This window comes from Cebus imitator, unplaced genomic scaffold (genome assembly GCF_001604975.1).
Source record: "Cebus imitator isolate Cc_AM_T3 unplaced genomic scaffold, Cebus_imitator-1.0 Scaffold190, whole genome shotgun sequence".
Classification (NCBI taxonomy): Eukaryota; Metazoa; Chordata; class Mammalia; order Primates; family Cebidae; genus Cebus; species Cebus imitator.
Genome location: NW_016107505.1, coordinates 516,086 through 529,624, shown reverse-complemented (window position 1 = coordinate 529,624; position 13,539 = coordinate 516,086). Strand labels below are relative to the sequence as shown.

At 58.2% G+C, this 13,539-nt stretch overlaps 3 protein-coding genes across 5 annotated transcripts; 1 reads left to right on the top strand and 2 right to left on the bottom strand.

The window, feature by feature from the left end:
* Nucleotides 1–2,345: 2,345 nt before the first annotated feature.
* On the bottom strand, nt 2,346–4,783 carry RPL28 (ribosomal protein L28). 2 transcript variants are annotated; one of them, XM_017546567.2, is made up of 5 exons: nt 4,746–4,783; nt 4,273–4,361; nt 4,027–4,150; nt 2,676–2,794; nt 2,346–2,481 (listed from the first exon to the last, which is right to left on the bottom strand). In XM_017546567.2, the coding sequence occupies exons 2-5, from the start codon at nt 4,351–4,353 to the stop codon at nt 2,392–2,394; spliced, it is 414 nt and encodes a 137-aa protein (XP_017402056.1). In that variant the 5' UTR covers nt 4,354–4,361; nt 4,746–4,783; the 3' UTR covers nt 2,346–2,391. The 2 variants fall into 2 exon arrangements, with proteins under 2 accessions (XP_017402056.1, XP_017402055.1); XM_017546566.2 differs by having other exon boundaries at nt 4,749–4,767.
* A 138-nt stretch (nt 4,784–4,921) lies between these two features.
* On the top strand, nt 4,922–10,963 carry TMEM238 (transmembrane protein 238). Of its 2 annotated transcripts, none has more exons than XM_017546563.2 (2): nt 4,922–6,959; nt 10,839–10,963. In XM_017546563.2, exon 1 carries the CDS (start codon nt 6,422–6,424, stop codon nt 6,950–6,952), a length of 531 nt encoding a protein of 176 aa, XP_017402052.1. In that variant the 5' UTR covers nt 4,922–6,421; the 3' UTR covers nt 6,953–6,959; nt 10,839–10,963. The 2 variants fall into 2 exon arrangements, with proteins under 2 accessions (XP_017402052.1, XP_037600926.1); XM_037744998.1 differs by lacking the exon at nt 10,839–10,963 and adding an exon at nt 8,029–8,396.
* A 971-nt stretch (nt 10,964–11,934) lies between these two features.
* Nucleotides 11,935–13,478, bottom strand: TMEM190 (transmembrane protein 190). The gene is made up of 5 exons (XM_017546564.2): nt 13,183–13,478; nt 13,070–13,105; nt 12,409–12,534; nt 12,243–12,327; nt 11,935–12,156 (listed from the first exon to the last, which is right to left on the bottom strand). The coding sequence occupies exons 1-5, from the start codon at nt 13,238–13,240 to the stop codon at nt 11,946–11,948; spliced, it is 516 nt and encodes a 171-aa protein (XP_017402053.1). The 5' UTR covers nt 13,241–13,478; the 3' UTR covers nt 11,935–11,945.
* Nucleotides 13,479–13,539: the final 61 nt, after the last annotated feature.

Sequence of the window (13,539 nt, the reverse complement as noted above, 5' to 3'; positions counted from 1 at the left end):
TTTTTAGTAGAGACGGGGTTTCACCATGTTGACCAGGATGGTCTCGATCTCTTGACCTCGTGATCCACCCGCCTCAGCCTCCCAAAGTGCTGGGATTACAGGCTTGAGCCACCACGCCCGGCCAGTCTTCAATTTCTTGACCTGGGTATTGGTTACATAGGTGTTTGCTTTATGATTTTCTTTTCTTTTGAGACGGAGTCTCACTCTTTGGCCACGCTGGAGTGTATCTCACATAGTGAGACCTTGTCTCTACAAAAATATTTAAAAATTAGGGACGGGCGTGGTAGCTCATGCCTATAATCCCAGCACTTTGGGAGGCCAAGGTGGGCAGATCACCTGTGGTCAGGAGTTTGAGACCAGCCTGGCCAACATGGTGAAACCCCATCTCTAAAAATAAATAAAAATTAGCTGGGTGTTGTGTTGTGCACCTGTGGCATCAGCTACTTGGGAGACTGAGGTGGAAGGATTGTTTGAGCCCAGGAGTTCAAGACCAGCCTGACCAATATGGTGAAACCCTGTCTCTACTGAAAATAGAAAAATTAGCCAGGCATGGTGGCAGGCACCTGTAGTCCCAGCTACTCGGGGCTGAGGCAGAATCACTTGAACCCCGGAGGTGGAGGCTGCAGTGAGCCAGGGTCATGCCATTGCACTCAAGCCTGGGCAATAGAGTAATACTCTGTCTCAATTAAAAAAAAAAAAAAAATCCAAAGGATTGGTGATCACCGGGGGCTAGAGGAAACGTGCGTGGGAGTGGCTCCTTCATGGATACTGGGTATCCATTCAGGATAATGAAATGTTCTGGAGTAAGATAGGGGTTATGTTTGCAAAGCTTTGTGAAGACTAAAAATCACTGAATCATGCACTTTAGCATGGACTTTGTTATGTGAATTCTATGTTTTGTTTTTTGGAGACAGGGTCTTACTCTGAGCCTAAGGGCCAGCCAGGAGCTTCAAAGAGGAGAGGCCTAGGAGACTGCAGCCTAAGGAGGCTGGGGAGACAGGGCCAGATCTGAGGACTTGCTGGCCCTAGATAAGGGTTTAGGCTTTTATTCCTCATGGGAGGTGGGCACAGGTCTGATTTATCATTGGTAAAGATCAATTTGCTACTGTGTAAAGAACAGCTTGGAGGGACAGCAAGGGAGCAGGCAGGTGTGGGAGGCTGGTGGGAGCAGGGACCATTGGAGGCGTGATTCAGACATGCCACGGGTGGTCTCAGACAGGGAGCAGAGGCTTCTGAATTGGGTCCCCCAGGATGGCAGGAACCAGGGGTGCCCTGGATGTTGGATCCTTGGTCCCTGGCAGTGGCTGAGTAGGTGCCCAGGAAACATGTTGGGATCAACAGCATGACTCTCCTCATCCAAGCCTCTCAAGTGTCTTGGTGTCTTCCAGGCTGGAGTGCAGTGGTGGGATCATGGGCTCACTGTACCCTCATGCTTCTGGCTCAGGTGGCCCACCCACATCAGCCTCTACCCAACCTCTGAGTACCTGGGACCACAGGTGGCACATCACCACACCCAGCTAAGTTTATTTTTTTTTACGGTGTCTCACTATGTTGCCTAGGATGGTCTCAAACCCCTGGCCTCACAAGCTGTAATAAACACTAGGAAGAAAACAGTACAAAGGAAACAGGAGGGCTGGGCAATGAGAAGCTACTTTAGAAAGGGTGGCCCAGGAGCTGAGCCCTGAGTGACAAGAGCCAGCTCAGAGGGATTGGGGAGGGATGGGGACAGCTGGAGGGCTGGGAGTAGACAATGCTCAGGCTGTTCAATGCCTGCTGCTACGCTGCACCTTGGGGCTGCCACCTCCCTTGCAGGTATGAGCCACCACTCACCAAGTTGTCCATCTCAAAGATGGTGCCGCATCAAGCAAAGCCCACCCCCTCCTAGTGTGGCTGTGCCCACTCCCTGGATGTGAAAGTGGTCTTTGTCACGTCACACCTGTTATCCCCCAGGTGTTGGGAATACCACAAGGCCTCAAACCCTGCTGCAGCACCAGGGCCCAGAACAGGGCTGTGGGCAGCTCAGGGTCCAGGCCTCAGTCCACACTCTTCTGGGCTGGAAAAGGCCTTTTTTCTGAATGGAAGCCACAACCCCAGCTGGGCGTCTTCAGACCACCTCACAATGGGACAGTAGGTCTAGATCACAGGTCAGCAAGCTTTTTCTGTGAAACAGTGACTCTCACCCCCATCAGTGCTGAGACAGCTACCCCACCCCTCCTGCATGGCTAGCTATCACATCACCTCTAGATGGACAAGCTGACATGCATGTTTTGATGACATGGCCTGAATGACAACACACAAGGCCAGAGCTCCCCAAAACTCTTCAAAAAGGGAGGCACAGTCGAGGCAGGTGAGAAGGCCAGCTGACTCTTTATTGCTTTGAGAGCAGGGGGCTCAGGAGCTCTTGGTGGGGCGGGTCCGCTTCCTCTTCACCATCACAGGCTTCTGGCTGCGCAGGATGGCGCTAGCCCTGCGGATAGCTGCCTAGGGGGCGGGGAGGGCAGAGCAAGGCTCAGCTCACACACCACAAGCCACCCCCAGGCCCATGCTGGGGGTGGGGGGAATAGGCTGAAAGCAAGAATCCATCCCTCCCCAGCCCATTATGCAACCAGAAGTGGGAGGCCCTTCCCCACAGCACTGGCCAGCCTCCCCTAGCCTGACCCCCAACCCCGGCTCACCATGCGCAGGTCGGGCCGGTACTTGTTCTTGCGTATCATGTGTCTGATGCTGCTGAGCGTGGCGCGAGCATTCTTGTTGATGGTGGTCCGCACGTAGGAGGTAGCAGGCTTCCGCTGGCCTGGTTGAGGATGAGGGAGGTCCTGGGGTCAGTCAACCTAACCTGTACCTTAAGGGCACCTCACAGGTGTAGACACAGTCTCACACTGAGAAGATGAGCACCCTGGGCCGATGGTGGACGCGTGGGCAGGCCGGCAGGTAGCTGTCTCCCCACCTGTCCATTTAACAGAAGCTCGCTCATCATCAGAGTACTGAGGAGACGGCTTCTGTCACACTCATAGCCCAATTCTGTCCACCACAAAAATACCCCTTACCCATGCCAGGAAGTTGCCGCTTCAGCCAGGGTCTGATCCAGGTCCAGCCAGAGCCCAAGCTCCTGGTAATGGGTATGAGCAGCTTCCCAAGAAGCCCAGACCCATCACCACAGCAGTGGTTAAACATCAGCTCAGGGGCTTGACCCCAGAGCAGGGTTTACCCCTCACTCCATCCAGTCCCTTACTCTAGGAAGGGCCATCTGTTATTTGCCAATTCAAGTGCTTTCAGGATGCCCCAGAACGGGGTCTCCAGGCGCAAGCAATTGGCTGCTCCCTGGACTGTGCATCCCTGAGACAGGAGGACCACTAGCCAGCAGGCTGTGTTTGTTGCTCCCATTGAATGAAAGGGCCTTTGGCTCTGAAGCAGTTCCAATCAGGGACCTGAGAAAAACTCACTCTAAAAAAACAAAACACAGCCTTCGCCAAGAACACGAGCGAAGCTGGACTCCTCCATCAGAAACCCCCCCCTCACACGAACTCAAGGAATCCCAAAAAAGGCCTGTGCCTGACAGCACAGTGTATGGGGCGGGGTCCTCCGGACCTCTTCTCCAACCTACACAGGCAGAATGGGAGTCGAATGACTGCAACCAAGCCAGCTTGCTAAGTGTGGCAGCGAGGGCCCCTCTCCTGTTGTGCCTCAATTTTCCCACCTGTGAGATGAAGCCTTCCATCCCCAGCCTGACTTGCTTTGAGGATTTCATCTGAAAACGGCAACCCCGTCCCTCAACTCTCAACAACCACCGGGGAAGTTCAGGTCTTTTTTCGTTTCAGCACTTTACAAGTGAGGACGCCGGCTAGACGCGGGCGGCTCCCAGAGCTGGCAAGTCGGCGGAAAGGGAAGTCAGTTCCCAGGCCGACATCCTGGCGCCAGGGATGCTCGCCGCGATGGCAGTGTCACTATTCCCGCCTGAGAGTAAAAAATCACAGCTCTTGCCCCAGGAAGGGGTCCACTCTCTCGCCCAAGCCAGTTAAAACTCACCGGATCTCCGCTTCATGACCACCACGACACCTTTGCCGTCGGCTGCCGGCTCCACGCCCACAGTCTTGCGGTGAATCAGCCCGTTGTAGCGGAAGGAGTTGCGGGCCTTCAAGTTATTGGGCTCCTGGGAAGCAGGCGGCACAGGGCATGGTGAAGACACGGAGGCACGCGAAGGTCCCGCCCTCCGACCGAGGCAGGACCCAGGACCCTCCTCCCGCAGGAGCCACGCATCTGGGCCCCACTTACGGTGCTGTAGGTCTGCTTGTTCCTCTTGATCAGGAAGCTGGAGCAGTTCCGCACGACCATCCATTGCAGATGCGCAGACATGGCGGCGGCTGCGGGGAAACAGGCACGTGGAAGGCGTCAGACACGGAGAACTAAACCGCGGTTGGGCCCCGGGCCCCGTTCGGACAGCAAAGGAAGAGAGCGACTGGGAACCCGGGTGAATGGGAGACACTTCAGGGCAGACGGCGACCTGGAACTCTGACAGGCGGGACTGAGTGACCTAAGGCGGCGGGCGCGAACTCAGACAGCCGAGACTTAACTGCGGGCAATGAAGGTGAGGGGAAAATAACCTGAGAATCCACAACGACTTCAGTTGGCGGGGATGGGGATCCGCCAAGGGCTCTTGAGGCCCAAGGGGAGAAAGCAGGCAGGGGAGAGTGGGCGGCGGGCGCGAGATGGCGGCCACGCCGGGCAGGGGAAGAGGGCACCCTCACCTCCTCTCGCGGCGGCGACCTGAGGCGGAAAGAGGCGGGCAAGGGGCGGGGCGACGACTTTAATACTGGATACGCATTTCCGCTTCCTCTCTGGGCGGGCGCGACGGGGGTCGTCGGTCCCCGCCTCCGAGGCGGCTCCAGGATGTTCGGCTACTTCCGCCGACCAAACGCTCAACGCTCGGGAATACTCGGAACTCTGGTTAGAGGACCGACAGAATGTCCGGAAGTTTTCGGAACTCCACGGCTGGATTTCCTAATGGCTCCAATTCGAGAAGTCCCGGGACCCATTCCTCCCCGTTGTCTCTCCGGTATTGCTCTCCCAGCGCTTGTCACTGTAATTGGCATATGATGGACGCTCAATAAACTTTTGTTTTATGAGTGAACTTGTGAATGCGAGACCTATGTAAGCCTAGCCCCGACACCTTTGGATATTTCCGGTCTTCTTAAGCCCAAGCGGTGACGGCCGATGAAGGCGCCGAGGCCCGCTCGGGTACTTTCGGAACCATCCGGAAACGCTCTTCGGAGAGGTGTGCCTCTTCGGAAACACTCCGTCTTCATTCGGAATCCCTCGGCTAATCTCGGCAGCCCCCTTGCAGTTCGCCCTCCCCAGAGTTTTTTTTAAATAAACCCTTAAACTGTTCAAGCCTGGCGAGAACCTACACGGAAACTTCTCGCAGACTGCCAGCCCAGGGGAGCGCGATGCTCTCTAAGGGAGAGTTATTTGGAGGGAGAGAGATTTGCATGTGGCTGCTCTTGGCTCCCTTTAGGGATTCCACAGATTCGCCCGTCCTCTTCCCTGCCCTCCACCTGTGGCTCCAGCCTGCAGTGTGCCTGTCACAACCCATCAGCTCCCTGGGAGGTTATGATCCGCTGTCAGGGCTACCCTAAAGGGCAGGAGCTTTGCCTGATATTTCTCTGTGTCCTCGGCCTCACCCACGCGGCATGGCACTGGGGAGGCCTCAGAGACTCCTACTAAACAAAACGACTGAGGGTGCTTGTGTCACCTCCCCAGGGCGCCTTAACTTGCCGTTCCACCCGGGAACTCCTTGGGGCAGGGCCCTCTTCTGGTCCGTAGGACTATCCATAGACAGTCGGGGTTTACGCAGCCTCCTCCACGGGTGCGCTCTGTACCTGATTGGGTCCTTCTTTGTGCCCTTGGCTTCATTCGCTGGGCACACAGGAGACCCCAGAAGATACGCGCGGAGTGAACCCCCACCCCGAGCTTCCCCCCTTAGACCACCCCGACTACTGGTTTTTGCGTCCCAGATACCCTTGAGGTCTAGGGGCCTTGTCAGATCTGCACAAGGCTCCGGGAGGCGGACACTGAGCAGAAACAACGCCACGCCCGGCTCCGAGTGTCCCATGCTGCCACCACTAAAATGCCCTGATTTTTGGCCATGTGTGACCTCCCTGGGTGGCACGGGCCCTGAACCACCCGTGGCTGTGCGCCTGGCTACCCCAGCGCAGGCCTCTGAGCAACAGTCCGTGCCCGGAAACCACGGTCGGGGCAACCCCGGCCGGGTCGGTTCGCGCCCAGCCCGGTCGGTTCGCGCCCAGCCCAGCTCAGGTGACCAGGCGGGAACTTGGCACACCTGGCGCCGTCCCCTGACCCCGCCCCGGGCCGGGCCGCACCCCGGAACGCTCTCTCCGGGCGCCAGCGGCGGCGGTACAGGGCCATGGCGGCTGCGGCAGCGGTGTGCGCCTCGCAGGGGCCCCCGCCGAGTGCACCGTCCGCGCCAGCAGCCGCGCCTGCACCCGCGACCGGCCTGGGCCGCTGCCGGATGGCGCTGCTGTTGGCCGTGGCGCTGGACGTGGCGGGCATGGCGGCGCTGCTGACCGGCGTGTTCGCGCAGCTGCAGGTGCGCGGCCGCGACTTCGGGGACCTGCTTATCTACTCCGGCGCGCTGCTGGTGTTCCTGAGCCTGCTGGGCTGGATCCTCTGGTACACGGGCAACATCGAGATCTCGCGCCAGGAGCTGGAGCGCGACTACGGCCTGCGGCCCTCGGCGCTCGCCCGCCTGGCGCGCAAGCTCTCCCGCCGCTGGTCGGCGCCCGCCGCCGCCGGCTCGCGCCCCACGCCCGGCTCCCGGAGAGCGCGCCGAGCCACCCGGGCGCCCCCGCCGCCCGCCGCCGGCTCCCGCCGCGTGCGCCTGCAGCTCGCCACGCTCGAGGCCGGGCCCGGGGCGGCGGGCGCGGGCAGCGAATGAGGCCCAGGTGAGGGGCAGGCGGGCGGGGCGGCGGGGGAAATGCAGGGCCTGAGGGAGCGACGTGGGGAATGGAGACAGACGGGGAGCGTTGGACAGATTGAGACGGAGAGCGGCCATGGGGTGGTAGAGTCCCAGGGCGGGTGGACACCAGATGGGAAGACTGGCCGAGAACCGCAGACAACGGGCACAGGTGCAGACGTGGGGGAGGCTGTGAGACCCTGCCCTGGAGGTGAGGTGGGAAGTGTGGCGGCCGAGTCACAGGCCCCCCACGGGGAGATCCACACTCGCTCCAGCCTCCAGGTGCACCAGGCCGCCCCGCCCCCCGCTCCTTTTTTTTTTTTTTTGGTTTCGTTTTGGTTTGGTTTGGTTGTTGTCGTTTGGGGTTGTTTTGAGACAGGGTCTCTCACTGTCACCCAGGCTGGAGAGCAGTGGCGTGATTTTGGCTCACCACAGCCTCGACCTCCTAGGCTCAAGCAATCCTCCCACCTCAGCCTCCCAAGTAGCTGGGACTATAGGCGTGCACCACCTTGCCGGGCTAATTTTTGTATTTTTAGTAGAGACGGGGTTTTCCCATGTTGGCCAGGCTGGTCTCAAACTCCTGAGCTTATGGGATCTGCTCTCCTTGGCCTCCCAAAGTTCTGGGATTACAGGTGTGAGCCATGCAGCCTGGCCCAGTCCCCGTTTAATCCTCTCGATGTAACTGGGTCTCTGAGGTCACTACTATTACCATCTCCATTCTGCAATGGAGGAAACTGAAGCACAGAGAGGCACCACTTTTGCCCAAAGCCACACAACACGGAGGTGGAGGATCTGGGATTCTCCTGACCTGTAGTCCTAGGAGAGGAGGAGTAAGAAGGACCAACCGTGGCAGAAGAAGTGAAGCCACCACACATTCACTCCCCTTTCCCCTCTACCTTCTCTTTCCTAAACACACCTCTCCAGCTTGCTGCCTCTGCTCAAAGACCTGCTGTGGCTCCCTCTTCACCTTTGGTTAAACTGAAGCACTCACTGGGCTCTGGAGCCCCCATATTTTGTCCCCATTTCTCCTGCCTCTCTGCAGTAATGATGTCTCTCAGTCTACAGATGGCCAGTTGGTCCCTGTTCCTGCTCTTCTCTATACGAGGAGTGCCCTTGGCTGTCTCCACTCCACCTAGAAAACTTCTCACATGTTTAAGATCCAACTCAATTTCTCTGGCTTTCTCTGGATCTTCATATTGTCTGAGTGACTCCTCTTGCTGCGTGTATGGCCGTCTGCTGGGTCTGTGTTGGTACAGTCTCTCCCACCTGATGGGGAGTGCCTTGAGGGTAAGACCTAGATTCCTGGTGCCCTTGTTCCTAGCATTGCCCAGCAAAAAGGGTGAAATCAGGAAAGGTTGGTGGTTGGGTAGGAAGGTGGAAGAATGGATGGATAAATGGACGGAAGAATTGATGGCTGGATGGGTGGATGGGTAGATGAGTGGGTAGGTGGATGGGTAGATGGGTAGATGGATGGGTAGATGGGTGAGTGGGTGGATGGGTAGATGGATGGGTGGATGGGTAGATGGATGGGTGGATGGATGGATGAATTGTTTGATGGATGGATGGGTGAATGGATAGATGGATGGGTGAATGGGTAGATGGGTGGGGGGTGGATGGGTAGATGTATGGGTGGATGGATGGATGAATTGTTTGATGGATGGATGGGTGAATGGACAGATGGGGGTGGGTGGATGGGTGAATGAATGGGTTGGTTGATGCAGAGATGTGATTGAATTGATGGATGGATGGGTTGTTTTGTGGGTAGATGTGGGTAGGTGTTGGATTGGTGGGTGAACCATGAATGGATATGGCTGGGGAGGGAGCCTTGCCTGATATTTCTCTGTGTCCTCGGCCTCACCATGCAGCATGGTGCTGGGGGAGGCCTCAGAGACTCCTAGTGAACAGAAGGAATGAGGGTGCCTGTGTCACCGCCCTGGGACACCTCACCTTGCAGTTACACCTAGGAACTCCTTGGGGCAGGGGCCTTGGCTGGTCCATAGGATTATCCATAGACAGTCGGGGTTTGCCCAGCCTCTGTGCATGCTCTGGATAGGTAGATGGGTGAATGGGAGGTTGGATGGATCGTTGGGGCTGATTGACGGGTACACAGATGAGTGGATGAATGTATTTATTGGAATATGGATGGATGGGTGACTGAATCCATCTCTCAAATAGGGGTTTGGTAAAAGAATTAAACCTTCCTATCCTAGGACATTCTGTGTAGGTAAAGAATTAACTTTTCTCCTATGCATCCAGAATGTTACCAGTTATGTATTATTCTTAGTGAGATTGAAGAAATAGTCACCCCAATCATACTCTACGTGCCATGGTTCAGTTCAGGGGATGGGGTAAAAGAGCATGAACAACCGCTTGCTCAGGTGAAGCGTGAGCTGACATGGAGCTTGGCATGGAATGCAACAGTAAGCACCTGCAGTCACTCTCACCTTTGAAAATCCTGGCTGAGCACGGTGGCTCACACCCGTAATCCCAGCACTTTGGGAGACCAAGGTGGGAGAATTGCTTGAACCTGGGAAGCGAAGGTTGCAATGAGCCAAGGTCACGCCACTGGGCGACAGAACGAGACCCGTCTCAAAAAAAAGGAAGAAAAAAAGAAAATCCTTTATGAGGCCAGGCACGGTGGTAATCCCAGCAGTTTGGGAGACTGAGGCAGGTGGATAACCTGAGGTCAGGAATTCGAGACCAATCTGGCAAATGTGGCAAAATCCCATCTCTACTAAAAAGACAAAATTTAACTGGGTATGGTAGTGGATACCTATAATCCCAGTTACTCTGGAGGCTGAGGCAGGAGAATCACTTGGACCTGGGAGACGGAAGTTGCAGTGAACCAAGATCACACCACTGCACTCCAGCTTGGGCAACAGAGCGAGACTCCATCTCAAAAAAATAAAAAGAAAATCCTTTACGTAGCTCAAACGTCTAACACAGCTGCACAGGCCTCCACTCTTGGAGGCTCCACCAAAGACTCAGACCACGCTGACTTGAACAAAGGCCCCACTTACAGGGAAAATGAACCTGTTCAGACCCAGGACTCCCCCTTACTGGGGAGGGTGAGCAATGTCTGGCACAGGAAGGACAGAGAACCTGCATTTTAGCAGAGGGACACACGGATTTCTAGCTCTGGTAGCCCCCAGAACCTCCAAGACCACCATGAGCAGCAGAGCGGAGCCATGCCCATCGCTTTGTCGTCCAGGCTGGAGTGCAGTGATGCAATCATGGCTCACTGCAGTCTCGATCTCCTGGACTCCAGCCATCCTCCCACCTCAGCCTCCCAAGAAGCTGGGGCTACAGGTACGAGAGACAGGGTCTCCCTATGTTACCCAGGCTGGTGTCAAACTCCTGGGCTCAAGTGATCCTCCTGCCTGCAGCCAAAGTGCTAAAGTGAGGGTCCAAAATGAGGGCCACAGTGCCCAGCCTCCCTCTGTCTTCTCTGTGTCTGCCTTTCTCCCTCTCTCCCTTTTCGCCTCTGAGTCTCTGTCTCCCAGGTCTCTTTCTTTGTCTCTGTGCCTCTGTCCTTCCCCTTCTGAATCTCCGTGTCTCCCCTTCTTCTGTGTCTCCCCCGTCTTCTGCGTCTCCCCCTCTTTTCTGCCTCTCCCTCTCTCTCCTTCTGCGCCTCCCCCTCTGCCTGTCCCTGGCTCACATTCCCTGTCTTCTACCCATGGATTCCAGTGGGTAAAAGGCACACACTTATGCACACACTCAGTAAATAAGGGCATGCAGGGACGAAGAAGCAAGGGCAGGTGGAAGGGGTTCCCTGCCTCTGCCCCCCCAGGCTGCTGGGTGGTGCACCCCGAACACAGGGACAGGAGGGGTTCCTGAGCAGTCACTCACTCCACCCTCCCTCCCGCAGCAACCCCTCGGCCCCAGCTGTCAGGACCAGAATGAGATGTGCAGCTGCCCCTACATCGGCGGCCAGCAGGACACCCCCTGCCCACCTCCCTCCTCACCTGGATAAAAAACAGATTCACCTCAGCACTGCCTGTCTGTCTTGGAGAGGAACCTGCTGGGGTGGGAATGGAGACGAGATGGCCTGCTTCCTTCTAGGGCCCAGGTGGGCCTGGCCACACCCGAGGTGAGGTGGCCCCTGCCCTGGGGAGCCCGGGAGCCCTGGGGATATAGGCACCCAGGCTTATGCTGCCTCTTCTCAGAGGGGACCCGGGAGGGGGTGGGGGTAAGGCTCTCAGCCCAGACCCCTCTACTCTACCCAGACCTCCCTGGGTGTGTTTGGATTCTCCGAGAAACAGACACAGAGGCAAATTGGATTTGTGAGATGTTTATTGGGGAAACACTTTTGAAGGGTAACTTGGTGCAGGGAGATGGAGGGACGGGTAGGGTGAGTCCTGGACCGCAGTGCCCTCCAAGAAAATTGCCCCTGGCCACTAGGAGCTGGGAGCTGGCTTTGTCGTCCATGGGGGAGGCCCCTGCCCTTCAAGAAGGCGCCCTGTACCCGGAACCCCCACCCCTTGCCTCGCCAAGCTCAGTTACTGGTTGAGAGCCGCCCATGGTCATCTAGGTGCATCCAGGGTGGGTTCAGGGGCACTTCATGTGGCAGGAGACTGAGGGGGATATTTCCCCAGCTGTGCCATGCCCCTCCCCGCCAGTCCAGGCACCCCTTAGCCCCCGCCATCCCCACATGCCCCCAGTCACCCCATTTCAGACCCTCCTTCCAGCCCGTGCACACCTCTGCCCCGCCAGTCCAGGGCCCCCGTAAGCCCAGCTCTCCTTCATCTCAGATCCCCTCCACTTACCTCCCAGACCTCTCTCATTCCAGGGTCCCCCTCAGCTCACACCCCCATGCACAGCCTGTGCCCCCTGAGCTCCCATCCCCAAGCCCCCTGCAGCCTCCACCTGTACCCCCACCTCTGTGTGCACCATGCCTCTGCTCCCCACAGCTCTCAGAGAAGAGACCACGTGTCCACACACCATATCTGTATTGAGTGCTTCCCTGGGGACACCCCTAATCTTCGTCTTCCACACCCTCCGTCTCCTCTCCCTCTTCTGTCCCTTCCCCCTCGGTGCCCCCCTCCGTGTCCTTGCCCGATTTGACCATGGAGCTGGATGTCTTCTTGCTCCCTCGTTCCTTGGAGAGCAGCGAGACCCTCCGGGATAGGTCGCAGTTACCCGCCACGAAGCTGGGAGTGTGCAGCAGGTCCCGGCGCCTGGCCCACCTGCAGAGAGAGCAAACCGCTCAGCCCCCACAGCCCCCCTGGATCCCTGGGGATGCAGGCACCCACCCCAGCCCAGGCCCACTCACCAGAACAAGCAGACGCCGCAGCTCAAGAAGAGGAGGCCGCCACACGTCCAGCCCAGCGCCCACATGTGCTTCCTCCGCATGTTTTCTGGACAAGGGAGGCAGGGTTAAGACCCGGGGCTTCTGCACCAGACCCACCCCCCAGGGAGCTGGGACCCGGGGCCCTCACCATCTGGACGCTGGTGGTAGCAGACCCCATCGCGATAGCAGCACCGTAGGCGCAGGCAGAGGTTGGGGCTGTCGATGGCCGCCTGGCCCCCACAGCTCTCCCGGTCCCACACATCACCCTCACAGCCTGGGGACCAACCACCAGTGGCTGGCTTCTTCACAGCGCCCTGCCTCAAAGGCCTCAGCCACGGGATGCCAAGGCCACGCTCCCAGGCTGCCTTCCTGGTGCTTACTCCGTGCAGGACTCAGGGGTCCAGGCCCAGCCCCTCCTCCCTCAGACCCAGGGGTCCAGGCCCCTAGCCCCTCTTCTCTCAGACCCAGGGGTCCAGGCCCAGCCCCTCCTCCCTCAGACCCCACGGATCCAGGCCCAGCTCCTCCTCCCTCAGACCCAGGAGTCCAGGCCCCAGTCCCTCCTCCCTCAGACCCAGGGGTCCAGGCCCAGGCCCTCCTCCTTCAGACCCAGGGGTCCAGGCCCAGGCCCTCCTCCCTCAGACCCAGGAGTCCAGGCCCCCAGCCCTTCCTCCTTCAGACCCTCTGGTCCAGGCCCACAGCCCCTCCTCCCCCAGACCCAGGAGTCCAGGCCCCCAGCCCCTCCTCCCTCAGACCCAGGGGTCCGATCTGGGCTCTTCTCCCTCAGACCCAGGATTTCATCCACTGCTCACTCCATGGATAGAAGAATCCCTGGATTCCATTCCCGTCTGTGAGAGAAAGGGCAGTGTTGGGCTGTGTGGGGCCGGGTGCCCTCCTCAGAGCCCTCCTCTGCTCCCGGCCTCACCTGCTGAGCCCTGAAGCAGCAGGAGCAGGCCCAGTGCAGGGATCCCAGAGCCCAACATGTCGCCTCCCCAGACCTCTGGGCTGCTGTGGGGAGAGGCCTCACAGGACCACGCCCTAGCAACCGGTCCGGCCCCGCCCCCCAGCCCCCCAGCCCCAGGATTCTGAGTTCTGTTGCTAGGGAGTCCCCAAAGCAATGGGGATGAGGGGGTGGGGGCTTCACACCAGCCTGGCCATGCCTGGTCCAGGGCGTTGATTCTTTAGGGACTTGGTGGAAGAGGGGGGCATCTCAGGTTTAGAAGAGCCTCTTGGCAGGCCGGGAGCCGTGGCTCACACCTGTAATCCCAGCATTTTGGGAGGC